Source organism: Tasmannia lanceolata, unplaced genomic scaffold (assembly GCF_043159265.1).
Source record: "Tasmannia lanceolata isolate RefF3 unplaced genomic scaffold, GAP_Taslan_0.1 ptg000037l, whole genome shotgun sequence".
NCBI classification, from domain to species: Eukaryota; Viridiplantae; Streptophyta; class Magnoliopsida; order Canellales; family Winteraceae; genus Tasmannia; species Tasmannia lanceolata.
The window spans coordinates 58163732-58190288 of record NW_027518714.1 but is presented as its reverse complement, the minus strand read 5'-3'; the positions used below and the strand labels follow the sequence as shown (position 1 = coordinate 58190288).

The 26557-nt window shown below is 37.9% G+C and overlaps 2 protein-coding genes across 3 annotated transcripts; one reads left to right on the top strand and one right to left on the bottom strand.

Annotated features, from left to right (window-relative positions):
* On the top strand, positions 1-25169 carry LOC143862471 (agamous-like MADS-box protein MADS4). Of its 2 annotated transcripts, XM_077373522.1 has the most exons (9): positions 1-333; positions 10245-10323; positions 20671-20732; positions 21099-21198; positions 21691-21732; positions 21818-21859; positions 22096-22220; positions 24607-24700; positions 24925-25169. In XM_077373522.1, the coding sequence occupies exons 1-8, from the start codon at positions 149-151 to the stop codon at positions 24680-24682; spliced, it is 711 nt and encodes a 236-aa protein (XP_077229637.1). In that variant the 5' UTR covers positions 1-148; the 3' UTR covers positions 24683-24700; positions 24925-25169. The 2 variants fall into 2 exon arrangements, with proteins under 2 accessions (XP_077229637.1, XP_077229636.1); XM_077373521.1 differs by lacking the exon at positions 24925-25169 and having other exon boundaries at positions 2-333; positions 24607-24882.
* Positions 13627-14698, bottom strand: LOC143860213 (AP2/ERF and B3 domain-containing transcription factor At1g50680-like). The gene has a single exon (XM_077370778.1). It carries the CDS (start codon positions 14683-14685, stop codon positions 13627-13629), a length of 1059 nt encoding a protein of 352 aa, XP_077226893.1. The 5' UTR covers positions 14686-14698.
* Positions 25170-26557: the final 1388 nt, after the last annotated feature.

The following is a 26557-nucleotide window of genomic DNA, read 5'->3' as shown; positions in this document are numbered from 1 at the left end:
AAAACATTAGGGCGAAAAAAGCGGGTTTTCATATTCTCAGAAAAGCTCTCAGCTCTCGTCTGTATAAAAACCTAAACCTAAAAAACAAATCTCTCTCTGTAAGGAAAGAAGAAGAGAGATCAAAGGGGAAAAAAAATTAGGTCTGAAAATGGGGAGAGGAAGAGTAGAACTAAAAAGGATTGAGAACAAGATCAATCGACAAGTAACCTTTGCAAAACGAAGAAATGGCCTTTTGAAGAAAGCCTATGAGCTTTCAGTTCTCTGTGATGCTGAGGTTGCTCTAATCATCTTCTCTAATAGAGGAAAACTGTTCGAGTTCTGTAGCAGTTCAAGGTAAAAAAAATAAAGATATTTCTTTTGTTTCCTTTTCTGTCTCTATATCTTGACCTCTTTTTCTTTTTTTTTTTTTTTCTTTCTGTTTTTTTTTTTTGCCTTTTGTGTTTTAACCATTTGTTTTACGTCTAGATGCTGCTTTTAGATCTAGAAACGGAAGATAAGCCAGATTTAGTGATTTTGTTATTTTATTTGTTTTTGCTTGGATAAAAAAATGAGGAAAAATTCTATTTTTTTCGTTTTCTCTTTGTGTTTCTAGTTTTGATGCTTTCCTCGATGTTTTTAGTAGGTTCTCATGTCGTTTGAATCGTCTGATTTTAGATATGAGGCTAGAAATGTTGGAAATATTTGGATCGACGGTGAAATTTGCAAGGAATTGAAAACGGAATGACAAAATAGTATCTGTAAAGGAAGCTTCTGTTTACACAGATATTTGAGAGTTAAATAAAATTTGTATTTTTTTGCGATCTGGTTGTTCTGAAATACTGTTTGATGTGTTTCTGTTTTTTGTTTTTTGTTTTTTTTAATTTTTTGATATGACTACTGAAAAAAGGTGTTTTCCTTCTTTACAATTTCCTAGGTTTTACGCGTATAAAAAAAATTCTGTGTTTCCCGTTTCTATTTTTTCCTGAGCGTTTTTAGTATGTTCCTCGGCCGTTTGATTTGTTTGATTTTAGATCTGAGAAAAAAAAATGGAGGAAACGTGTGGATCAGCGGTAAAATTTGCGATCTGGTTGTTCTTAATAGTTTATGATTTGTCTAATTCATTTGATCTGATGTTTTTTCCTTCTTCACAGTTTCCTCGCTTTCTAAGCCGTCATAAATTTTTCCTAGGTTTTTCAATGGAAGACCGCGCAGATTTTGCGATCTTTTTGTCTCGATCAGAGCATAAATAAAAGTCCGAGAAACGATCTTTTCATCTGTAGAAATGTCTGCGTGATGGATTACACTTAAACTTCAGGATCTCTCTCTCTCTCTCTCTTTCTCTCTCTAGCCAGAACTATAGCATGGAAGTTAGGGTTTTTTGACGGGAAGTCGAGGAGATTTCGAACCTAATAGGTGGTTTAAGATCTCTTTTGGGTTTTAATTCAATGCTTTTAGGATTTATGTTCCTTGGATGACTTCGTATTACCTTTCAGTTGAAAATCAGCTTTCCAAAAATCTCATACTACTGCTCTCACCTATCTCTCTCTCTCTCTCTTCTCTCTCTCTTTCTCTCTCTCTCTCTCTCGCATACTGCTCTCGCCTATTTCATTTTCCTTAGATTACATGAAGTTTTCTCCAAGAATATATTCGGAAAGCCAATTTCAGCTTTCCAGAAATTTCACCTTGCACTTCCATCAGCTATTCTCTCTCTTTCTCTCTATCTTCTAGGGCTTCTACCACTCTTAGCGGCAGTTTGGATACGCTGATTTTAGAATCTAGGTTTAGATTGAAAACAGTGTAAAAGAGGGATAATGATCAAGCTGTTGTATGCTGTCATGCCAGCTTTTCTTGGATTTTAAGTAAGAAATCTAGGTTTTAGAAATCTCTCTCACATCCTGAGATTTCTAATACCCGGAAACATAGGATGATCCCCTGCTCTCTTGCTGTCGGAAATAAGGGCAAGAAATCAGAAAATGACGGCTGGTCTCTTTCTTCTTTCCTCTCCCGTCTACAACTTTGAAGAAATTAGGATTCTAAAATCCGCTTATCCAAATGGTCCCTTAGATTAGTTGAGTTATTCTTCAAAAAGAGTGTTGGAAGGCAATCACCTCCCAGTTCTAACTTAAGGATGCCATGAACTTCGTACTTACATTCTCTCTCTCTCTCTCTCTCTCTCTCCACACATATATATCAGTGTTTAAAAACACGGATGTGGTGCGTAACACAGCCAAAGAAAAACCTGGTTGACTTGGCACGACACGATCGAGTACTCGGTTGACTTGCCTGAGTACTCGGTTGACGCGGTCATAAAAAAAAGAGTCAAAGGAGATTTTATTAACTTTGTTTGGCAAAATGCGGAATGCGGAAGCGGAGCAACGCGAAACGTGGCCAATGTAAAAGGGATTCGACTCCGGGGAGTTTAAAACTATGATATATGTGTGTGTATATATATAAGGAAAGATTTTCTAGTCGGCTGACTAGAGAACCTTCTCTAGTCCACCGACCAAAAAACACAGTGGTCCCACATTATTTGGATAATCCAAAACATTCATTTGATAGGCCCTAGCATAGATAGGGTGAGCCCAAAAAGTCAGCTGCATAGGATCATCCTAACCCTTTGATTTGTGGAGGTTAAAAACGGACATATTTGTGGAGTTTATAATCGTCCATTTTAACCTCCATAAATCAAAGGGTTAGGATGATCCTATGGAGATTATTTTTTAGGCACATCCTATCTATGTCAGGGCCCATCAAATGAATGCTTTGGATCATCAAAACAACGTGGGCTCACAGTGTTTTTAACCTCTACTGTCCATTTTTAACCTCCACAAATCGAATGGCTAGGATAATCCTATGAAGCTGATTTTTTGGGCACACCCTATCTATGCCAAGGCCCATCAAATGAATGCTTTGGATCATCCAAACAACATGGGCCCACTTTGTTTTTGGGTCGGCGGACTAGAGAAGGTTCTCTAGTCGGCCGACTAGAAAAACTTTCCTCATATATATATATATATATATATATATATATATATATATATATATATATGATTGTACACTCGAGCGTACCAAGCTTATGGTACGCTCGAGTGCCCAATCACATGGATCCCACATTTTTTGTGGTGATCCAAAGCATTCATTTGCAAGGCCCTATCATAGATAGGGTGTGTACCAAAATCAGCTCCATTGAATCATCTTAACCCCTCCAAAAGTGGAGGGCAAAAATGGGCAGATTTGTGGTTTGTCCATTTTGCCATCCACAAATGGATGGGTTAGGATGATCCTATGGTGTTGAATTTTGGTACACACCCCATCTATGTAAGGGTCTTTAAAATGAATGCTTTGAATCATCCTAACAAATTGGGCCCACATGTGATTGGGCACTCCAGCGTACCATAAGCTTATAAGCTTGGTACGCTCGAGCGTAGAGAAAACTGTTGGTGAGCTTAAGCTCCCCAATCACATGGTCCCACATTTTCTGTGGTGATCCAAACCATTCATTTGCAAGGCCTTATGATAGATAGGGGGTGTACCAAAAATCAGCTCCATATGATCATCCTAACCCCTCCATTTGTGGAGGACAAAAAATGGGCATATTTGTGTCTGTCCATTTTTGTCCTAACAAATGGAGGGGTTAGGATGATCCTATGGAGCTGATTTTTGGTACACCCCCCATCTATGTAAGGGACTTTTAAATGAATGCTTTGGATCATCCTAACAAAGTGGGCCCCCATGTGATTGGGCGCTTAAGCTCACCAAACTTTTGGTGAGCTTAAGCGCACCAACAGTTTCCTCATATATATATAGAAAAGTGTAGCTACACATACGTGTAGCTAACTTAGCTACACCTACGGCTGAAAATACAGTGGGCCCCACATTGCTTGGGTGATGCAAACCATTCATTTGATGGGCCCTCACATAGATAGGGTGTGCCCAAAAAATCAGCTCCATAGGATCATCCCAACCCTACGATTTGTGGAGGCAAAAATGGACGTGCAAAACCCTTCACAAATCTGTCCATTTTTGCCTCCACAGTTTGAAAGGTTGAGATCATCCAATGGAGCTGATTTTTTGGGCACACCCTATCAATGTGAGGTCCTATCAAATGAATGGTTTGGATCACCCAAATAATGTGGGCCCACTGTATTTTAAGCCGTCGGTGTAGCTAAGTTAGCTACACGTATGTAAGGTGTCTATTTCAGAAGATTGTTTGAGTTTTTCCCAAAACACAAATCCCTAAAGCCAAGCCCATCCAGGTTGCTCTCTCTCTCTCTCTCTCTCTAGATCCTAATAGATCCTTGTGGTTGCGTGTAGCATATCTGTAGACACCCCCAGCAATGGCTAGCTACAATATGATATTGCGTTGTTCCGTATGCAGATCGTGTATTTTCTATAGTTACAGACGGTAAAAAAAATGAAACACTTTCCTGAAGTCATTCCGATAGAAGTACTCCTCTAAAGTACTTCACTATATGTTATTTATCATGTTATTGTACTTCAACATTCATTATGTTGGCGGGAACTACAACTATTCAGAAATTCTGATGTTGCCACTTAATTCCCACACAACACCCACTTAATTACACCATTCAAAAAAAAAAAAAAAAAAAAACACAATTGATTACTTCATAACTTCCTAGAGCAAACTTTTATTTACTCGACACAGTAATATCACATTAACTTCGTAACATATTGTCATCTGTTATACTTCAACGTAGTTATTTATGAGGAAAATATACTATATAGAAATTTAGGGGCTGGCACTTTAATTATATTAGGAAACTAATGGTTATTTACATTCTTTTTCTGTTAGATCTAGTTTGCATTTGTAAAAACCAATAATTGCAGTCCTTTCCTTATTTCTTTACCCGACTCGCATCGTCCCGACCTGAAAATACGGTTGCGACCCGGGTAGAACTCACCCCTAAAACCTAGCTGTTATGGGAGGGTGCTCAAATCCTTATAAGCACATCCACATCCATTCACTTATCCGATGTGGGATCTTTTTGCTTTCATGTGGAACCCTCACAATCTCCCCCTCCATGTGGAAATAACGTGGACAATCTTGCCCATCCACGTGGGTGCAACGTGGAAACGACGAGATTTTTCCGAAGGGATTTTTCCGTCCTCAGAGGCATATCGAGGTTACCGAGATCCTCCCCGAGGGATATTTCCATCCTCGGAGGCTAAACCGGGGTTACCATGGCCCGGTTCTGATACCACTTGTTAGGAATTTACAGATAGAACTCACCCCTAAAAGCTAGCCTTTAGAGGGAGGGTGCCCATTCCCTTATAACCCAACCACATCCATTTCACTTTATATGATGTGGGACTATTTGCTTTTGCATGGAACCCCCAACAATCTCCCCCTCCACACGGAAGCAACGTGGACAATCTCGCCCATCCACGCAGCGGCAACGTGAGAACCACGAGATACTACGTCGGGGTTTCCAAGATCTTCCCCGAGGGACATTCCCGCCCACAGAGGCAAACTGGGGTTACCACACCCTTCGCTCTGATACCATTTGTAGGAAACTTAACCAGGTAGAACTCACCCCTAAAAGCTAGCCGTTAGAGGGAGGGTACACATTCTATTATAAGCCATCCCCATCCATTTATCTTTATCCAATGTGGGTCTATTTGGTTTTGCGTGGAACCCCAACAATCTCCCCTTCCACGCGGAAGCAATGTGGACAATCTCTCTCCTCTACGCGGCTTCAACGTGGGAACCACGAGATACTACATCAGGGCTTCTGAGATCTTCCTTGAGGGACATTCCCACTTTCGGAGGCAAACCAGGGTTACCACGCCCAGAGCTCTGATACCATTTGTTGGGTTTTCTTTGGCAAAAAATCCAACAAGTGGTATCAGAGGGAGGGTGCCCATTCCCTTATAACCCATCCCCATCTATTTCACTTATCCGATGTGGGACTATTTGCTTTTGCGTGCCCTCCACGCGGAAGCAACGTGGACAATCTCGTCCCTCCCCACAGCGGCAACATGGGAACCACGAGATACTACAACATGGCTTTCGAGATCTTCCCTAAGGGACATTCCCGTCCTCGGAGGCAAACCGGGGTTACCACACCCTGAGCTTTGATACCACTTGTTGGGACTCGGGTAGAACTCACCCCTAAAATCTAGTTGTTAAGGGAAGGGTGCCCAAATCCTTATAAGCACATCCACATATTTATTTGGTGAATCGATGTGGATGTGCTTATAAGGATTTAGGCACCAAACCCATACAGGTGTGGCTCTTTGGCTTAAAGTCTTGGGTATGCTCCCCAGAGACGAGATTTTGAATCCCCCTGGGCTTGCCCGATGCACGTGGTGTACTGGTGATTCCGCGCATCCGGAGGGAATTAGTCCCACTCTACAAAGTGGGGTGGGGACAACCTACGCCATCAAAAAAAAAAAAAAAGGATTTGGGCACCCACCCCTTAAGGGCTAGCTTTTAGGGGTGAGTTCTACCTTTTAAATTCCCTACAAATGGTATCAGAGCTCAGGGCGTGGTAACCCCGGTTTGCCTCAGAGGGGGGAATGTCCCTCGGTGGAAGATCTCGGAAGCCATGGTGTAGGATCTCGTGGTTCCCATGTTGCCGCTGCGTGGAGGGGCGAGATTGTCCACGTTGCTTTCCTGTGGAGAGGGAGATTGTTGGGGTTCCACGCAAAAGTAAATAGTCCCACATCCGATAAGTGAAATGGATGGGGATGGGTTTTAAGGGAATGGGCACCCTCCCTCTAATGGCTAGCTTTTAGGGTGAGTTCTACCCAGTTAATTTCCTTACAAATACCCCAGGTCGAGTTTAGAAATCAAGGGTCAAGGGTTGGATTGGTGTTCAAGTTGAAAATCCCGACCTACAGGTCGGGTCAGGTCAGGTTTAAAGAAAATATGAAAATATTCTGGAACCCAAACATGTCCCAACTCTTATCGGTGTACATTGAATTTCTTAATTATATCTTGAATAACATGAGAAGTTATTTTCTAGTATATTGATATAATTGCTTTTGTTGGGTTTCCATGTGAAAACGAAGATCTCACATCGGAAAAGTGAAAGAGATGTGGATGGGCTAATAAGGGCTTGGGCACCCTCTCCTCATTGACTTGCTTTTAAGGGTGACTTCTACCTGGGTCCCAACAAGTGGGCATAAGAGCTGGGCGTGGTAACCCGGTGTATCGTCAAGGACAGAGAAAATACCTTGGGGAAGTTCTCGGTAACCCCTGTGCCTGTCAAAAAGGAATTTGTAACTAATCGTGCAGGGGATTTTTGTTTATTTTTAGGAATCTTAGGTTTTTATTGGATAACGCATATTTAGAATTTCACAGAAAAGACTATTTATCTCAGATAGGTCTGCAAAAAAAAAACTAGGAAAACGTCAACGGCTGTCCCTAGGGAGGAGAAAATCCCTCCAGGAAAACTCATAGTTTCCACACTGCTTCCGCATGGAGGGGGAGATTGTTGGGGGTGCCAAGCGAAAGCAAAGATCCCAGATCGAAAAAGTGAAAGAGATGTGGATGGGCTTATAATGGCTTGGGCGCCCTCCCCTTAACGGCTAGCTTTTAAGGATGAGTTCTACCTGGGTCCCAACAACTTTGATTGAGGTGATCAGTCTTTTTTTAATGGTAAAAGGAATATATTAAAAGAAGAAATCAGTACCGCCACGACTGAGATGGTCACAACATGAGGACAAGAACAAAAATGAACAAGAAAAGCATACGAATCACCGATCGACCTCAAGTGGGGAGAAAATCAAAAGCCTCCAAGCAGGTTCTACCCGACCCTACTCGATCCTGGACTTTTGTCCATCAGGTGCGCAAACCTCCATTGGTGGGGGTGGCTCCCTAGCAACCACCTAATGACATTGGAGTCCCCCTCCACCACTAAAGCTTACATTGAGATGATCAAGTTTGTGATGTGAAAAAGTAGTTTGCTTCTTCAATTTATACACTCGATTACTTAGAGTCTTATAGTGTGAAGATATGTTGATTTCTACAATCTTTGAAATTTGTCACTGTCGTAAGCTAAACATTCATAAATTGACCCAGGCCGACCTGGCCGAGAAACTATCTTGGGTAGGGCTGTGTTTATGAATCTCGGGTTTTCCCATAAAAAAAAGGCCTGAATTAATTTTTTCAGTAGGGTCGGGTTCTGGAAGTAAACTTCCTTCGGTAATCTTGGAAGAAAAAAAATTCAATACTAAGAGAGGCAATGGAGTATGGTGCATATGAGACAAAATAAACAAAGAAACTTAAGACTTGCATAACCGTAAAAAGCACTCTTGACTCTTTAGTTCGCACGTCCAACTATTTAAAGTTACAGGAAACAACTATTTCAAAATAAAAAACCACAATTACTTGGGAATCTAGATAAACATTATCTCTTCTAATTAATCTTTTAGAAGTTCTAAATGACTAAAAACTTCTCCTAAACACAAACTCTACCTAATAGATATCCATATGGTTTTCTAAAACCCCAAAACACAAAAAACTATTAAGAAGTCGGTGATGATAATTTTTATACTGAAAAACCTAACTTGCGCTGCAACCCTGAGTAGATGTGTATTTATGTCTTTTCCCGCACCTTGTTCTCCTACTTTGGTACAAGTTGCCATAAATTATAGCCATTTACAAATTCCTCTTGACCTACATTAGATTAAAATGGATCATTATCGAGCAACTTATTGAAAATAAATTTGTGGAAGATCAAATTACATAAAAATTAGCTTGGGCAAAGTGATTGATGGCTTGTAAGGAAGACCGATTATGAATGGGAATTGCTATTGTAGCCAGGCATCCATGTAAGTCGTGGTCTAACAACAAATATGTGGTTGGTGTGGACTGCTTGAAAGGTTGATTACAAGTCAACAAAAGGATGGAGCAACAACCATAGATATGAAATGGAATAGCCGAGCATCTAGTTGCTGATCGATCTACGTGTAGTATGGTTATCTGCATAAATCGCATCACAACAACCATAGATCTGGAAATGGAACCCCTTTTCATAAAGGATACCATAGTTAATTGTGCCTATAAAATATTTCAATATTCGATAAACTTCATCCGGATGTAACTTTCTTGGTTTCTCCATAAATCGGCTCACAACACTGATTGCATGGGTTATGTCAGGTCAGATAAGTGATAAATATAGATGACTAACAACTATCCGTCGATGGATCCATCGTTGCATCCTTCAAAAGCTCCCAACTTCTTTTAGTAGTTGTTCATTCATTGCAAACAGAGTTGAGATCGGCTTGCAGTTGGTCATGCCAAACTTCTCTAAGATCTGTGATGTATATTTCTTGCGACCATCTGTCCAATGGTTTCCCCATCGGTGGATATCTTCTATTGGCGTGTTGCTGCTTAGCTGATGTTTCTTCTCGTGGTGCTTCGCCGTTTCTCATTTGTGCGATCGTGGTGTGCCTATTTTTCTCACTGGACCCTTGCTGGTTCCTGCCATGGCGCCTCCATTACCCGTTGATATGCAGATTTGTTCGTCGTGCTCTCATTCAGGGGAGGCCATGTTTGATCGCTCTCGTCATTGTGCTATTTCAGGGGGAGCTGCTCTTTTTTTATGGACGTTGATCTCGATGCTGTTCATGGTGGCCGTTGTCTTTTTTTTTTTTTTTAATGATTTTCATTATGTATCTACCACATCAGCTTGAGGAGTGTTATACCAAGCTGGATATGTGTATGAGCTTATGCGCTTGTTGTTATTTGTAGTTGTTGGTGTAGTCTCCTTTGTAGCAAGTTGGAGTTCCATAGTATATATATACTTCAGCTTGAGGGGTGTGTTGAATAACGTGAATTTAGGGTAGTTTAGTCATTACATGTAGATTAAGTGTATTGCAGTCATTGAACATTGGATGCCCTATTTGGGGCTTATATATATACATATACATGATGAGCTCCCCAGTGGAGACTCTCCATATCTCCATTCCTCTTCTTCTTCTTCTCTTCTAACCCTAATTCTATTTCTAACAATTGTATTAGTAGATAGACCTCTATTTCAAATCTTAAGCCTTATTGTTCAATTTTTTTCTCATCAGTGACCATTCTTTGGTTAATAGAATTTGGGTTTTATGCTCATCTATCTATCTATCTATCTTTCTATTTATCTATGCAAACATAAAATCTCGTCTATATACAAGGCTATAAAATGTAACGTAACCGTGAAAATTTAGGGTGCTGCGCGTTTATAAATCGTTATTACCAATTAGCTACTTCTAAATGAGTGACTAAAAGTTTCCATTCTTTACATTTACAGCACGATCAAGACCCTTGAGAGATATCAGAAGTGCAACTACGGAGCACCGGAGACTGTTGTAATAACAAGGGAGACTCAGGTAAACAATTGTAACTCTACCCTGGTCATATCTTTGCATGAAAAAAATATGTACATCCACCCTATAAGAACCCTTCAACAAAAGCATTTGAACTTCATATAACATTTGGGCATATAGACTATAGATCCCATTGAAGACCTTTGAAGGCTGAAATTGTTTATTGTAGAGAAAATATAGCAAGTCTACTGAACTGTTGTCAGTGCCATGCCAGAAAATAGTTGAGACTTGCATTAAAGAGAACTACAAAGACAGATAACTTCACACATTTAGTACATTGTTGGCTACAGTGGAAAAAATTCATGAATTTTTTTTCACCAAAATTAAAATTTCAAGATTTTGTTAACCCGTTTTTAGGTATAAGTTTTTGCAGGTAAATTTTTTGCATATATAGCTTCAAAACTCAAAAAAATCTAGAAAATAACAACACATGCAATGGCTCTACTCATTTTTCTTCAGAAATGTTTTAGAAAGGAAAAAATATTTGCACCAAATATTTTCTAGCGTAGCTAAATATGCCCTCAGTGTCAAATTTAAAGTGTATTTTTGGAAGCCAATTTATTTTATTTTATTTTATTTTTATTTTTGAGAGATATAGTGAGGACGAAAAATATAATTTTGTGTCTAAGGCCATTTTAGTCACTTTAAGCTTAGCTTGGACTTGTTTGAGTTACACATGTTTGCTCCTTATTTTCTTCAATCTTCCCACCATTCTCAATTCCCCCTATTTCAAATTCAAATTCTTCTTTGAAACTCTAAACCCATGACCACCTTCCTAAGCCATTAAGTCTCCATTTTTCCATACCAACTGCTACTTCCCTAAGCCATTAATTCTTCATTTTCCATCAACCAACTCAAGCTCTATTTACTTCTATTTGGTGGACTTTTATAGAGGTTTTTTAAATAAAAAGACTCCATTGTATCCAAGCCTCTGATTTGAAGTAAAGTGCCAACTTGCCCCATCTAAATGTTGAAGGTTTCATTTTCTATTGTTCCTAATCGATGATTGTTTTTCTTCTATTTCGCTTTTGTATCTTGGGCTAGTGCAAACTTTGGTTTCACTATTTTAGATGTAGATATTTCAATGTTGTGAAATTCGTCTTTCATTACTTATAAAATGGAAACACACGAGTTGATATAGACAAGAAGATTGTTCTCTATTCTAAGAAAGAGTTTTAAGTAATCATCTCCATTAACTTGTAAAATTTTGGACCTTTAGCATTCTATAAACTTTTTAAAATAGATTATTATTCTAAGCCAAATACATGAAGAAAAATATTAATTAACTTGAAAATTCAGATTTCGGAAAAACAGTCCACTTTAACATACCTTCACTCTTTCAATGATTACTTTTTATAAAAGGAAGTTCTGATTGACGAACCATTTTTTTTTTTGTTGATAACTAGACTCAAAATCTTTCCATTAGTATATTATATGCCACATTTTAACTATGATAAATTTTTGAAAAAAATAGAATAAAATGTGCACAAATTTTTTGGGCTGAACTTTCAATATCACATATTTGTGGCTCTGATACAACTTGTTGGCTTAGATTGAATGGATTATTGTTTATGCAGTGTTGTAAAGCATAAAAGTAGATAAGGGAGATAGGGAGATATGGAGATAGATGGCCAAAAGGTTCGTGTAGAGATCTGCTAAAAAACATAAATAAACACCAAAATATAAACTTTTATATAACAAACAGTTGCAAGAAAGTTGGTGTTCTTTTCTTTTCTTCTAAATCTCTGTTCTTCTTCTTCCTCTTGTTTCACCCTTTACCTTTTTCCTTAAAATCTCTATACAAATGACTACATACTTGTAGATACAAATCACTTCCTAAAATAGCTAACCACATTAACATATAGTTGTAGTCCCATGAGTCCTTTAGGTAACCTAAGCAGCATCATAGAAATTCGCAAGAGACTCTTTTTGATAATCTAGCCTAACATAAATGACTTAGCAAACATACAAGGACTCTTCACTTTTCAATACATAATATGTATCCTAGAACACCACAATGACTTTTCACATATGAAGGAACATTGATTTTGATTTATACATTCTAACAAAATTTGCAACTATTTTGGCTTGTCCACTATCTCTGCCTCAAAGCTTTCACAGTGTGAATCTTCATTTTCTAAGTAGCTAGCCTGTTGCATGATCATTGAATTTTTGCTACAAGATCGTCTAGTTTTTTATGGTATAAATCTGGTTTTTTTACATTTGCATGAGGATTGGTCTAGACTAATTGCTTGGGTTCTTGTTTAGTAATTAGTACATAACCATCGTCAATGCATTAGTAATTTACATTTTCAAGTGTTTCTAGTTTATCTTTTCTTGTTTGCCTGTTGCTTATTTAACTATACTTCACTCAAGGCATATTACTTCTATTAGTCTTATCTTGCTCATCCCACTTGTTGCACTCTACACACATCATGCACGCATCGTTTAGGGCTTTCATTGACAACTTAAAATCAGTCAAGACATTGGAATAAAAAGTAGAGATGAGAATATAGATAAGAGCATAGATAGCATCCTCAATTTACAAAATCCATTTTACGCAGGAAAACTACTAGTAAAATATGAAGTTATAAATTAGCAGATAATCAATTTATGGAATTCATTTTAGTTACTAAAGGGAACTACCGCTAATGATTGTATTTCTTGCTGTGACTATTGTATATTGCTTCCTTTGAATTTTAACTAATACCAATTTTTTGTAGCCTTAAACTGTTCTTAAGATTCTACATTTGTCTTCACTTACTTTTAGGGTATTGACCCATGTGGTGGCCCACCATGACAAGGACCCTACATGTGCCACTTGAATGATGGAGATGAAGCCAATGGTGTGGCATGGTGTAGAATTTTACACTATATCTAGAAATTTTCTCCAATCCTTGAAATTACAATGATAAATGCGCGTCAACAATTATCCGTTACTGATAATACAGTTGACAAGAACCAGATATGTGCCACGTGTAGGCTAACCCTAAAAAGAGGGGCCACACGTGAAAGGGAGTGTTAAAAGTATAAAAGATTAAATAACGCCATCTCCAACAGCTTAAGCTTTTGGAGTAACTGGCAGTTTTACAATTGGACTCAAATTTTTGTTTAATTTGTAGTCTAATAATCAGTTTTAGACTCACAATCGGTTCTCAAAATCCAAAACAAACAGGGCCTAAGGATGTCAATACAAAAAATCAGTCAACAGTATGTGTATCTCTAAGCTGCAGATGGAAATTACACCTCAAACCTTAGAAAAGAAAAGAAAAACCCTAAAAAATCTTTGAACTTGCCACCTTCTCATCAACTTATCTGTACACCGAACAATCTCACAACTTTTTTCTCCCCCGGCGGTGGCGCCACCATTGCCTCTTCCCTCTCTTCTTCCTCCTCCCCCTCTTCTCCCATTTTCTCATCCCCATATGGCCCACATCCAAACCACCCCCCCAAACCAAGTTGAAGCTTCACCTTCCCTTCAGCAATAAAACCTGCAACAAGACCATTCTCTCCACTGTCACCACTATTATATGTAACATCAATCATACAAAACGCTTCCACCTCCTTAAAACCTTGGCTATTATGCTCACACTTATAGAATGTTACAACGTCTCTTGCTTTCAGCTCTTTCTCCTTCACAAAACGATTCCAACCCCTTGTAAACACAAAGCTTTGGCTACTCTTCCAATAGCAGTACCGGAACTTCCATGACCGCAGCTGCCTGTCCAAGAACACAAGCTGACTGTCCTCGGTGCTATTACTGTCACCATATCCTTCTATACTAGCTTTGGAAACATGAGGGAAGTATTTGATTGCGTGCTTTTTTGGGATCACAAGCCTATTAAGCTTCCCAACATCACTCGGTGTCAGCTCCTTCTGGAAGATCTGCTGACAAAAGAGCCCTTCTTCATCAACATGTCCCCTTGCCATGTCAAAATTGATGCCATTTACCATCTTAGAAGATTGGGTTCTAACAAAATCTGTAAACTTGGACTCATATGAGCCATCCTTGATCATGCTTAGCACCACTTCGGTGGAGTAAAGATTTTGGAAGTTTGGTTCTTGAATGGTGAGGTTTGTCCAAGGGAAGTTGCGATGGGAATCGCCATTTCGGAGCTTGATGGCAGCACTGTCATAAGCCATTGAAGCTGCCTTTTCCGATTTGAATGTCCCAAGCCAAATCCGTTGCTGGTTTGCATAAATTTGTGCTCCCCAATTACCATTTTGTTGCATGACCACACCTTTGAATCTTGATGTAGTTGGTGCATTTTCGTATCTTTGGCATTTGTTCGGTCGACCTGGGCGGTTGCTGTGGTTTGAATCAGAACCTTCTGTTGTTGTGATTGTTTCCCTATTTAAAATCATACTTCTCGTCTCTTCATCAACTGAAACCCTAAAAGAGAAAGAAACAAAGAATCATAAACAAAAAGAGAAACACAAAAAGATAATATTTTATTTCTACAAATCATTCAAATCAAATACACACACACACACATAGATATATATATATATATATATATATAGGGGAAATGTTTTCTGCACGATATCTCAGATAAGTTATCTAAGCAAGAGCTCAAAAAAACATAAGGGCCCACATTGTTTGGATGATCCAAAGCATTCATTTGGATAGTCCAAAGATAAATAGAGTGTGCACAAAAAATCTGCTCCACAGGATTATCGTAACCCTTCGATTTGTGGAGGTTAAAGTGGATGGGTATAAACCTCCACAATTCTATCCATTTTTAACCTCCAAAAATCGAAGGGTTAGGATGATCTTATGGAGCTGATTTTTTGGGCACACCCTATCTATGTAAGGGCCTATCAAATGAATGCTTTGGATCATCCAAACAATGTGGGCCCACATGATTTTTGAGCTCTTGCTCAGATAACTTATCTAAGGTATCGCGCAAAAAATGTTTCCCCATATATATATATAGGAAAGTGAAGCTACACCACCGGTGTAGCTAACTTAGCTACACCGCCGGCTTAAAATACAATGAGCCCACATTGTTTTGGTGATCCAAACCATTCATTTGATTGGCCCTCACATAGATAGGGTGTCCATCAAAAATCAGCTCCATAGGATCATCCCAACCCTTCAAACTGTGGAGGCAAAAATGGACAAATTTGTATATATATATATATATATATATGAGGGCAGTGTTCCTGCGCAGCTGCTCAGTTAGCTTAACTGAGCAGCTGCCCCAAAAACTCATGTGGCCACATTTTGGGTGGGATCCAAAGCATTCATTTGATGGGCCCTTTCATGGGTAGGGTGTCCACCAAAAATCAGCTCCATTGGATCACCTTAGGGTGTCCATTTGTGGGGCAAAAAATGGACAGATTTGTGGAGAAACAGTATCTGTCCATTTTTGGCCCCACAAATGGACACCCATTGGTGATCCAATGGAGCTGATTTTTGGTACACACCCAATCCATAAGAGGGCCCATCAAATGAATGCTTTGAATCACCCAAAAAATATGAGGCCACATGAGTTTTTTGGGGCAGCTGCTCAGTTAAGCTAACTGAGCAGCTGCGCATGAACACTTTGCTCTATATATATATATATATATATGAGGAAAGTGAAGCTACACACATGTGTAGATAAGTTATCTACACACTAGCTTAAAATACAGTGGGGGCCACATTATTTGGGTGATCCAAATCATTCATTTTTAAGGCCCTCATATAGATAGGGTGTCCACAAAAAATCAGATCCATAGGATCATCCTAACCATTCGAACTGTGGAGGCAAAAAATGGACTAATTTGTGAAGGTTTAAAGACATCCATTTTACCTCTACAAATCGTAGGGTTGGGATGATCCTATGGATCTGATTTTTTGTAGACAGCCTATCTATGTGAGGGCCTTTAAAATTGATGGCTTGGATCACCCAAACAATGTGGGCCCTCACTGTATTTTAAGCTAGTGTGTAGAGAACTCTCTACACATATGTGTAGGAACCGTTTTCTCTCTCTCTCACTCTCTCTCTCTCTCTCTCTCTCTCTATATATATATATATATATATATATATATATATATATATATATATATATATATATATATATATATAGGGGTGGCCAGAACCGAAGAACCGAACCGGAACCGAACTCTAAAAAAATATTTTTGGTCCTGTTCGGTTCCACTGATGAAGAACCGAACTTATTAGGTTCGGTTCCGGGTCTAATGTTCTCGGTTCGGTTCCGGAACCGAAGAACCGAACTATATATATATATAATTTTTTTATATTTCTATTATACATATACTTAATAATATAAATTACTTATAATATTAATAAGTAATAGTTAATACTATTATTATAATAAGAAAGTAACTTATATTATAACTTTAATTAAACCTTTTTATAAATTATAATTAATAATTAATAATTAGCCATTAGAACCGAAGAACCGGACCGGACAGAACCGATTATGTTCGGTCCAGTTCGGTTCGGTCCTACTGTGTACTACGGTTTGGTTTGGTTCTTACGGTTCATGGAACTGAGAACTGAGAACCGAAAAAAAGGACCGAGAACCGAGAACCGAACCGGTTGGCCACCCAAATATATATATATATATATATATATATATATATATATATATATATATGAGAGAACGGTTCCTACACATATGTGTAGAGAGTTCTCTACACACTAGCTTAAAATACAGTGGGGGGCCCACATTGTTTGGGTGATCCAAGCCATCCATTTTAAAGGCCCTCACATAGATAGGGTGTCTACAAAAAATCAGATCCATAGGATCATCCCAACCCTACGATTTGTGGAGGTAAAATGGATGTCTTTAAACCTTCACAAATTAGTCCATTTTTTGCCTCCACAGTTCGAATGGTTAGGATGATCCTATGGATCTGATTTTTTGTGGACACCCTATCTATGTGAGGGCCTTAAAAATGAATGGTTTGGATCACCCAAATAATGTGGCCCCCACTGGATTTTAAGCTAGTGTGTAGATAACTTATCTACACATATGTGTAGGAACCGTTTTCTCTATATATATATATATATATATATATATATATATATATAGAGAAAACGGTTCCTACACATATGTGTAGATAAGTTATCTACACACTAGCTTAAAATCCAGTGGGGGCCACATTATTTGGGTGATCCAAACCATTCATTTTTAAGGCCCTCACATAGATAGGGTGTCCATAAAAAATCAGATCCATAGGATCATCCTAACCATTCGAATTGTGGAAGCAAAAAATGGACTAATTTGTGAAGGTTTAAAGACATCCATTTTACCTCCACAAATCATACGGTTGGGATGATCCTGTGGATCTGATTTTTTGTAGACACCCTATCTATGTGAGGGCCTTTAAAATGGATGGCTTGGATCACCCAAACAATGTGGGCCCCACTGTATTTTAAGCTAGTGTGTAGAGAACTCTCTACACATGTGTAGGAACCGTTTCTCTCTCTCTCTCTCTCTCTCTCTCTCTCTCTCTCTATATATATATATATATATATATATATATATATATATATATATATATATATAATTTCTACAATTGACCTATGACAAGAGAAAGATGTGAGAATTTTATCAGCATATGTAATGATATTGCAGCAAATTATACGGAGTTTGTTCAAATAATTCGTTGACCTAGAATCGTGATCTAGAGGCACATTGCGATGTTACTTCTCAAAGATAGTTGGAGCCTCCCAAGATGAAAGGAATTTTGGGAACTCTATTTTCTGAATTCAACCATGCCAGGCTAAATCTTATCACAATATGTGGCTTATACTACCAATCTGAGATGTGCATACTTAAGTCTCCATAAGAATGCCCACACACAAATTTATGTCTCCACAGATTGTTCAAAAAGTAGGTCATTGTGTTATCCACGGGTTGTTCGCAAATAGGCCATTGAGTTAACATTGTAACTCAGTAAGCATTAGTTTATCTTCGTTAGTGAGAGCGCATCAAGAAATAGTGAATGGTTTTATAACTACACAAATGTATAACTTCCCGGGAATTTCAATTGTGCTTACATTCAATTGCACTACAGGAATTGGGTTCAAGCTTTCCCCAGGCCCTTTTCATCAATGTACTCCTGTCGTATATGGAGTGTGGTCGGTTCAACAAATTCCTACCTCTATATCTGTCTCTAAGATGTTTGGACTTTTTGAAGCTCCAAGAACATGCAGAAGAGAGATTTTATCCCCACTCATACAAGACAACTTTCACCAAAAGTTTATCGAGATCTTTTTACTCAAATAACAACTAAGGTGAAGCTGGTTTAGGACGAATCTCTTTATGATAAACGGATCGAATTTTGCAAGTTTGTTATTACGGATTGTGTTAATAGAGATGCTAAGTAAATGCTAGTTGATCTCTATGAGGAAAAGATATTTGAGTTGAGTCTATAGCTTAGACAATACTTGTTTCCATGAGAGAGAGAGAGAGAGAGAGAGAGAGAGAGAGAGAGAGAGAGAGAGAGAGAGAGAGAGAGAGATAATAACATTATAACTCGGTAAGTTTGATATAGGAGAGGACTTAAATGTCACATTATAATTTGAATATTGCTTAAAGTGTTACATTATAATTCAATGTCACATTATAATGGTAAATCTGACACAGGAGAGGTCATAAATGTCAAATTAAAATTAAATATTTCTTAAAATATCACATTATAACCAAATATTTACAAACTCTTTGTAAGAGATTCATACGAAACCCACTCTTTGGGTGTTAATAAATCGACGCTATTGAATACATCTTATGAACTAAATCTTATGAAGTGCAGGACACTTTGGTCGAGATAAACCCAATCTTTGTAGTGGTAAATCTGCATCACGTTGTTAAAGATTGAGACAACTACCGCTTAGTGATGTCAACAGATCTATGTTATTGATCAAGTATAACACTTGTAAGCTATGTTTATAGATCTGTAAGACCAAGCCAACACTACTTATTTATATTTGATGATTTACGCAAGATAAAACTACATGCACCATTAAGTGATGTCTATAGACCCAACCGAATCAAAATAATCAGATCAGGAGTCACCATATAGGTAAGGTCCTATTAGATAAGATGAAGTGGTCCTATTACAAATGATCATCTTGAAGGTATAGTCCTATTAGATCGGATGAAGATGGGACCACCTAAAAGTTGGGTCCTATTAGATCTAATTGTTCAACTGAGGGACTTTATTTGTGAAACTGCATGAGGTTAAAGCCAGACTTGACCCAAGCAACAACAGTTGTCATGCTAAAATGATTTTGAACTACTATAACGAGATCAGAAAACAATCATTGCTGAAAGTTCAAAACTTTCAAATTCTTCTTGTCCACCGGCCTTTTGAGAATTGCAAATTGATTAAAAGTCCCATCAGTCCACCCGCCCTTTGCCTTCTCCCTTAGAAACTGATTTCCAAGATTAACTTGTTTGCAATATAAGAAGCTAAATAGAAATTATGGCAATTATATTTTGATGGAGCTCTGAATTCCCGGTGGGGCAAGGATAGGGACAGTAGCAAAAAGAGGAATGATCTATGTTACAGTAGATCAGATTTTGACCCTTGATGGTAAGGAAATTTTGATAATTATGAAATGAAATGATCCTAATCCAACCTAGTTTTCTAATTTATCTAGGTTACCCAATCTAACCTAGCTACTTGCCTAATCTACCATCATGATGATCTGACGTTGAGATCTCAAGCCAATCCAACAGTGAGATGTCACATGTTCTAACATACATTTGAGGGGGCATGTTAGAGCAGATCAGATTTCGACCCTTGATTGTAAGGAAATCTTGATAATTATGAAAGGAAACAATCGTAATCCAACCTAGTTTCCTAATCTATCTAAGTTACCCCATCCAACCTATTTTCCTAATCTACCACCTAGATGATCTGATGGTGAGATCCCACATATTTATTAATCTACATTCAACGGTTAGGATCCTCCGATGAGTGTTTAAAATATTAACAATCCCAAGATTAATGTGGTTCAACTATGATCCCTATAAACATATTGGCATTGTATCTTGCATTTGTATTCAACTGAGTTATCTTCTGTTAGTAGACTATAGCCATTTTGCCTCTAATTCAATCTTTTAAAGTGTGTAAAACTGTTTACCCATCAATTTTCATTTTTAGCCTGAGTTAATTTCTCAATGTGATAATATCTTGAATGGGCACTGATGCTTTTCTAAGAATCAGAAGAATATTGGTCATAAACATTGCTATATTTGAAAATCTTAGCTATTGGGATTGACAACTCTGTGAGCAATGGGGAATTAAGCTGTTATATGGTATAAATTGGAGATTACTTAAGCTTCTGCTCATAATAATCATCTCTCTTGGTTTGATTCAAGCAGAACAGCCGCCAGGAGTATTTGAAACTCAAAGCACGTGTTGAGGATCTACAGCGGTCCCAAAGGTATATCACTTACCATTTAATGAATTTATACAAGTAACCATGACTAGATGTTGGTAATGTAGTTTAGCATAATGTTGTGTATCTGTATCTGTTGGGGTGGTGAAAAATAATCTCATCTTGGAAAGCTTAAAAAAGGTAAACACTTCCAAAATGGGATTTCGTTTTGAAAATATTCACATTGCTGGCATATAGAATAGATTTGAATCCAAAATCAATTCTACACTGCCAAAATCAATTCTCAAATTCCAAAACAAACATGCCCTAAATGGTGTCATACTTCTCTCGAATTAAATTCGATTATGGTTTAACCAAAAATATAAAGGTAAAAAATTGGATCAGTAATCTTTCTCACTATGGTGACTCTAGGCATCTTCAGGGCGAGGACTTGGGCCCATTGAGTGGCAAAGACCTAGAGCAACTCGAAAGGCAGTTGGATATGTCATTGAAGAATATTAGATCAACACGGGTACTTCCCTCAATTTGCCACTAAAGTTTTAACTTTACATTATTTTCGTAAAGAACAAATGCTAACCTTCAGCGATGGTTAATACAGTCACCATTGCACATAAGATGAGATGGTTATGGTATCGTCACCTTTTCCGTCGCCATAACTCTTCAGCGATGATGAATTTCGGGGACGGAATCTTAACCGTCACTAAAAAGATATAGCGATGGTTGAATTGTACAATAGTGTCATTAAAGTAGAAAATTAATTATATCTCTATTATCTCAGTCTGATTGGATGTTGATAGCATTTTGAGTATAGTAACAGCAAAGAAAAGCAAATAAAAAAGTGCAAAACAAAGAGGTAGTGCTATTATCGAACTATGGTAGTGCGGATATCATCCTCTAAATTAAAACTTGAGATGTTATAACTAGAGTTTCAATAGTAAAGCAAAGATATATGATCATTTGAAGAGTACAGACATCTTACTTTGGATTCTCGATATTTTGGCAGACCCAATGCATGCTCGATCAGCTCTCAGATCTTCAAAGAAGGGTATGCTGAGTAAGACAATGTAATGTTCTCTTTAAATCCAAGCACGTCCTTTTTCTTCTCCTTTCACCGTGCTCTGAATTTGCAGGAACAAATGCTTTGCGAAGCTAACAGAGCCCTGAAAAGAAGGGTATGTAAATTTCAGAATCACTCTCGTTGTTACTAATACGGAAAGTAGAGCTACTAATTAGCCTTCTCCTTCTATATTTCTCCCTCCCCTCCGAGCGTTTAGAGTGTTTCTATCTTTAATTTCACATTGTTTCTCTTTGGGACACTGAGTTTTAAATCATGCTTAACAAACTTGATAAAGGCACGCCCAAAAACCACCCAAAACTTAGACACTATGCTTGTCTTTGGCGTGTGCAGTTTGAGGAAAGCCACCAAGCATGGGAGAACAGCGCACAAGCTGTGGATTACAGTCAACAATCGGCCCAACAGCATGGCGAGGGATTCTTCCATCCGTTAGAGTGTGAACCCACTCTCCAAATCGGGTATGAACTCATATCTCTAGTTATCTATTCCTATATTTTGAGCTAATTTTTGTTACTACAAAGAAGAAAGAATATGAGAAAACGATAGGGCATGTTTTAACCAAAGTTTTAAATTTCGGTTTCGGGGTCATTTCGGTCCTTGCCGAAACTGAAATTTCACCCTAAATCCCGAAATTTCGGCCGAAATTCGGTAGAAGTGCTCGAAATGTCGGTGTTTTGGACCGAAATTACTGAAATTTCAGTAAAGAATTAAAGAATTAATATTTTATCCAAAATTCGACCTGAACGTTTCAGTTTCGGTCCTGACCGGTCTCCTAAGATCTATTTAATAATAATAATGTGGAATTTTTTATAGTAAGAATGAAACTATAGAAAGTATGAGACTGAAGGGAAAAGTATTCGTGGAGGCCAGGTGGGCCCAGCCATGCTACGTCTTTTTTGGATCATCTAAGAGCTCTTTAATTGGACATTTTTTATAATAAATTCTCTCTAACTTGCTTTAAGTCTTCCCGTGGGAGCCAGTCGCACAAAAACTAACCAATCACAAGATTAATAACAAAAAGGCTAGGGCTGTAGCTATCAAAAAAGTGACCTGCTTTCTCAATTAAACTCTTTAATCTTCTTCTTTAGGCTTGATATTTCCCTCACTGCTCTTAAGATGATCAAGGATTCTTTTGGCCACAAAACAGAGGAGTTTTTATATGATGCCCGACCGTCAAATTAAAAGGCTAGGTGGCAAACCACCTGACCCTTCATTTTTGATCTGGTCAAAGCACTCACCAGGCCACCTAGCCCTTGCAGATTTGACGATCGGCCACTATATAATTTCTCCAAAACAGAGATAAGTAGAACACACACAATAGATTGGTATATAATATGCCTCCAAAACCCCATAATACTGCTTCAACATATCAAATCTTGAAGCGGAATGGACAAACACTGATAGGCTATACACTATAATTATGATATATAATTCTAAGAGATTATATTAATTTTTTTTGACATACCTGAAACGAGCAGAAAATCTACGAAGAAGAGAAGAAATCGAGAGACAGAAAATTGTTGATGACCAAAAAAATATGAGCCAGAACAAACCCAGAAGACCTCTTTGTTTCTCCAAACTCAAAAGTTTATGAAACTTGGGGAGAAAGAAAACCAAAAGCAAAGCCCGCTTATAAATAAGGGCTAGGTTGAAAAAACACAAGACGAAATTCAACAAAAGTCTTTAATAGGCAACTACAAAATGATAAAATAATGCTTCCAAAATTAGAAATGAATAGGATCAAATTTAAATAGGAACATATCTGACAACTCTGAAAATTCTGGCTTAGTTCTAATTATATCAAACAATAGTCTGTACATCTAAATAAAGGAAAACTACCAAAACCCCCTTGACTGTATTTAATAATAACAAAAGGGAAATGATATCTGCGCCAAGGTGTTTCAATAAACAAGCGCTCCACTTGTTTGTCGTGTAGTATTTAAAGGGTTTAAAGAGCTTTTTGAGTACCGTAATATCCTCTGAAATCCCTTTAAATACTACACGACAAACAAGTAGAGCGCTTGTTTATTGAAACACCGCAGATATCATTTCCCTAAAAAAAAAACTACCTTTCTATTTGGTTAACAACTATAAATATCCTCAACATACATTTTCAAATTTGTTTATTCCTAGTTTTGTGTTGTATCATATACCTTGTCTTGTTGTTTATTAAGTAAACATGCCTCTCTTTCAGAAACTCTGCCTCTCAAAATAACTCTTTTCTCTCTTTTTTTAAGTACTTTCTTTGTCTAGGCCAGCTAGAATTCTTATAAGCAGCTTGAAATGACTGGTTTCAAAGGCTACCTTTTCTTTTCATTTTTTCTTCTCTTTTTTGGCAAGCTTGAAGTTCCTGCTTCATGAAGTTTTAACCAGCTCAAACATTCCTTATTCGTAGGGTTTTAGGCTACGCTCAAGGACTTGATTCATGGGAGATTTTTGGCCATTATAAATAATTTTTTGGCAAGCTTGGTCGAAACAAAATCCCTGATTCATAGTCATTTTTGCCAATCTAAGATTAATTACGGTAACTTTTTTCTTTACGTAATTTAGAGAGAAATAATATGATTATGATTAATTTAGTGAGATATCATCATATATTGAAGGGCTTTCTAAATAAAAACTGAATAGGGTTAGTTCAAGTTATCTTCTTTTTTTTTTGAAACAATTTTCCTTTCCAAACTTTTCCAACAAATTCCTGCAATCCAAACAGGGCAAATTATAAACACTCTTGGGAAAAAAAAAAAAGGCTGGAAAAAGTGCCCTGAATGGTTATTTACTTATTTTACTTCTTTTCTATAAGGCAAGAACCAAAAGTAACTCGCGCATGTGATTTTGTTGCTTCAGTTACCAACCCGATCACCTAACTATAGCCGCACCAGGGCCAAGTATGAACAATTACATGCCTGGATGGCTTGCTTGACCCACGACTTTCGCCATGGTATGTATTCCCTTAATTACTATGTATTCCCTTATGTACTTAGACAAAGAAACGATTTGATTGTCATTTGTGCATGGTTACATCTTCTTCACTTAGACAACTCTATAAAAGTCATTTCCTTGGAGCATTTGTAAAGGATGATGTGTGTTCTTTTAATAGCCAGTACAATTATGTTGTTTCAACCCTAGCTCAGAAGTATTATATGCATGCCTTTCTTTCTCAAGCTTTACTTGCAGAACTGCCCAATGGTCCAAACAGTTCATCGTTCACGTACCAGACGCCACTTTTGATAGTTCCATTCCTTAAACAATAGAGAACAACACTAAAATCCCCATTGGTTGAAATGTTTGGATTGTTTGAATTGGAAGATTTCATTTTGGGGCGCCCATGCCACCATGTAACCTTTTTGAAGAATGAACAAAAATATTTTGTCCTTTTTATAAATTTTTTGGGGTATTCTCTTTCTCTTTTTTAATGTCTATTTAATACCTGTCAAATTTAATAATTTGTTAGAATATGTGGGATCCAACGGTTAGATTGGGTTAAGATCTCTCCGTTGGATCACCTTGGAAGTAGATTAGGTAAGTTAGGTAAACGAGGCAACTAGATAAATTAGGCAAGCGGATTAGAAGAGGCAAGTAATAGAGATTAAGAAAGTAGATTTGATTACGATTATTTCCTTCTAGAATTATCTTGATTACATTCCATGTTTATCATGTAAGTGTTCTATATAAGCACACATTGATCCTCTTGTAAATGCATCCAAGTTTAGTGAAATCTCTAGAATTTATCATGGTATCAAAGCGGGACGATCCGACCCGTCCTTGACCACAGCTTTCGCAGTTCTGTTTTCCGGCAGACGGCTACTCGGCCGTCCGCCGGGCCAACATAGCTCTCCAATTTATCCGCTACAAATCTAAATCCCAACTCTACTTTCCCATGTTCCATCCATAGGTTTTCATCCATGCCTTCACTGCACTCGCAGCCATCTCCCCTTAGGTTCATTTGATCGGCCTCACGGAAAGAGAATGAAGTCCTCAATGTTTTGTCCAAATATCAAGCCTTGAATTCCAACATCATGAAGAGAAGATGAGAGATGCCCACGGAACACAGAAGCCTATGGTGTAGACACGGCTAACTTTTTTTTTGTTTTCAATGCACCCCATCTCTTCAATTTATCTCCTAAATTTTGATATTTGCACCCTCCTATTCATGCACCCTTTAAATCCGTAAAGTCATTGGCTTTTTTTTATGTGCCGTTAGCTTTTCCGCTATTATTCGTCGCCCATCTCTATACTTCCATTTATTTCTCTTTAATTCCTTGATCCATTTCAGTTGAGGTACCTCTTCGAGGTGCGTGCCTGAAATTGATTACTCTACTCAGTTGATGGACCTCCATTCTTTGAGGTTCGTGCCTGAGAGAGTCCAATTCCATGAGGATCGGTACTTGTCGACCCATGTTTCTCGCCCATCGAAGCATCCCTTTGCCCATCGAGGCTTTGGTTCATTGTGACCCATTTCCAGAAGGTTTGGTATTCATAACCGGCCTAGAGACTCTCCCATTTCGGCTTGAGTCCAATTCAGTTCTTTGAGGCTCTACGCGCCTCATCTTTCATGCGACACATTCTTCAACAACAGGTGGCAATTCATCTTCAGTAATATCAACAACCGCGGACATCAATCGTAATAGTGTGCATAAAAAAAATTACATTTCTTTTTGGGGATATCTATTGTAATCAAACGTATATCGATTTTCAATCCATATACATTTGAGGGGGCATGTTAGAATATGTGGGATCCAACGGTTAGATTGGGTTATGATCTCACCGTTGGATCATCTTGGAGGTAGATTAGGTA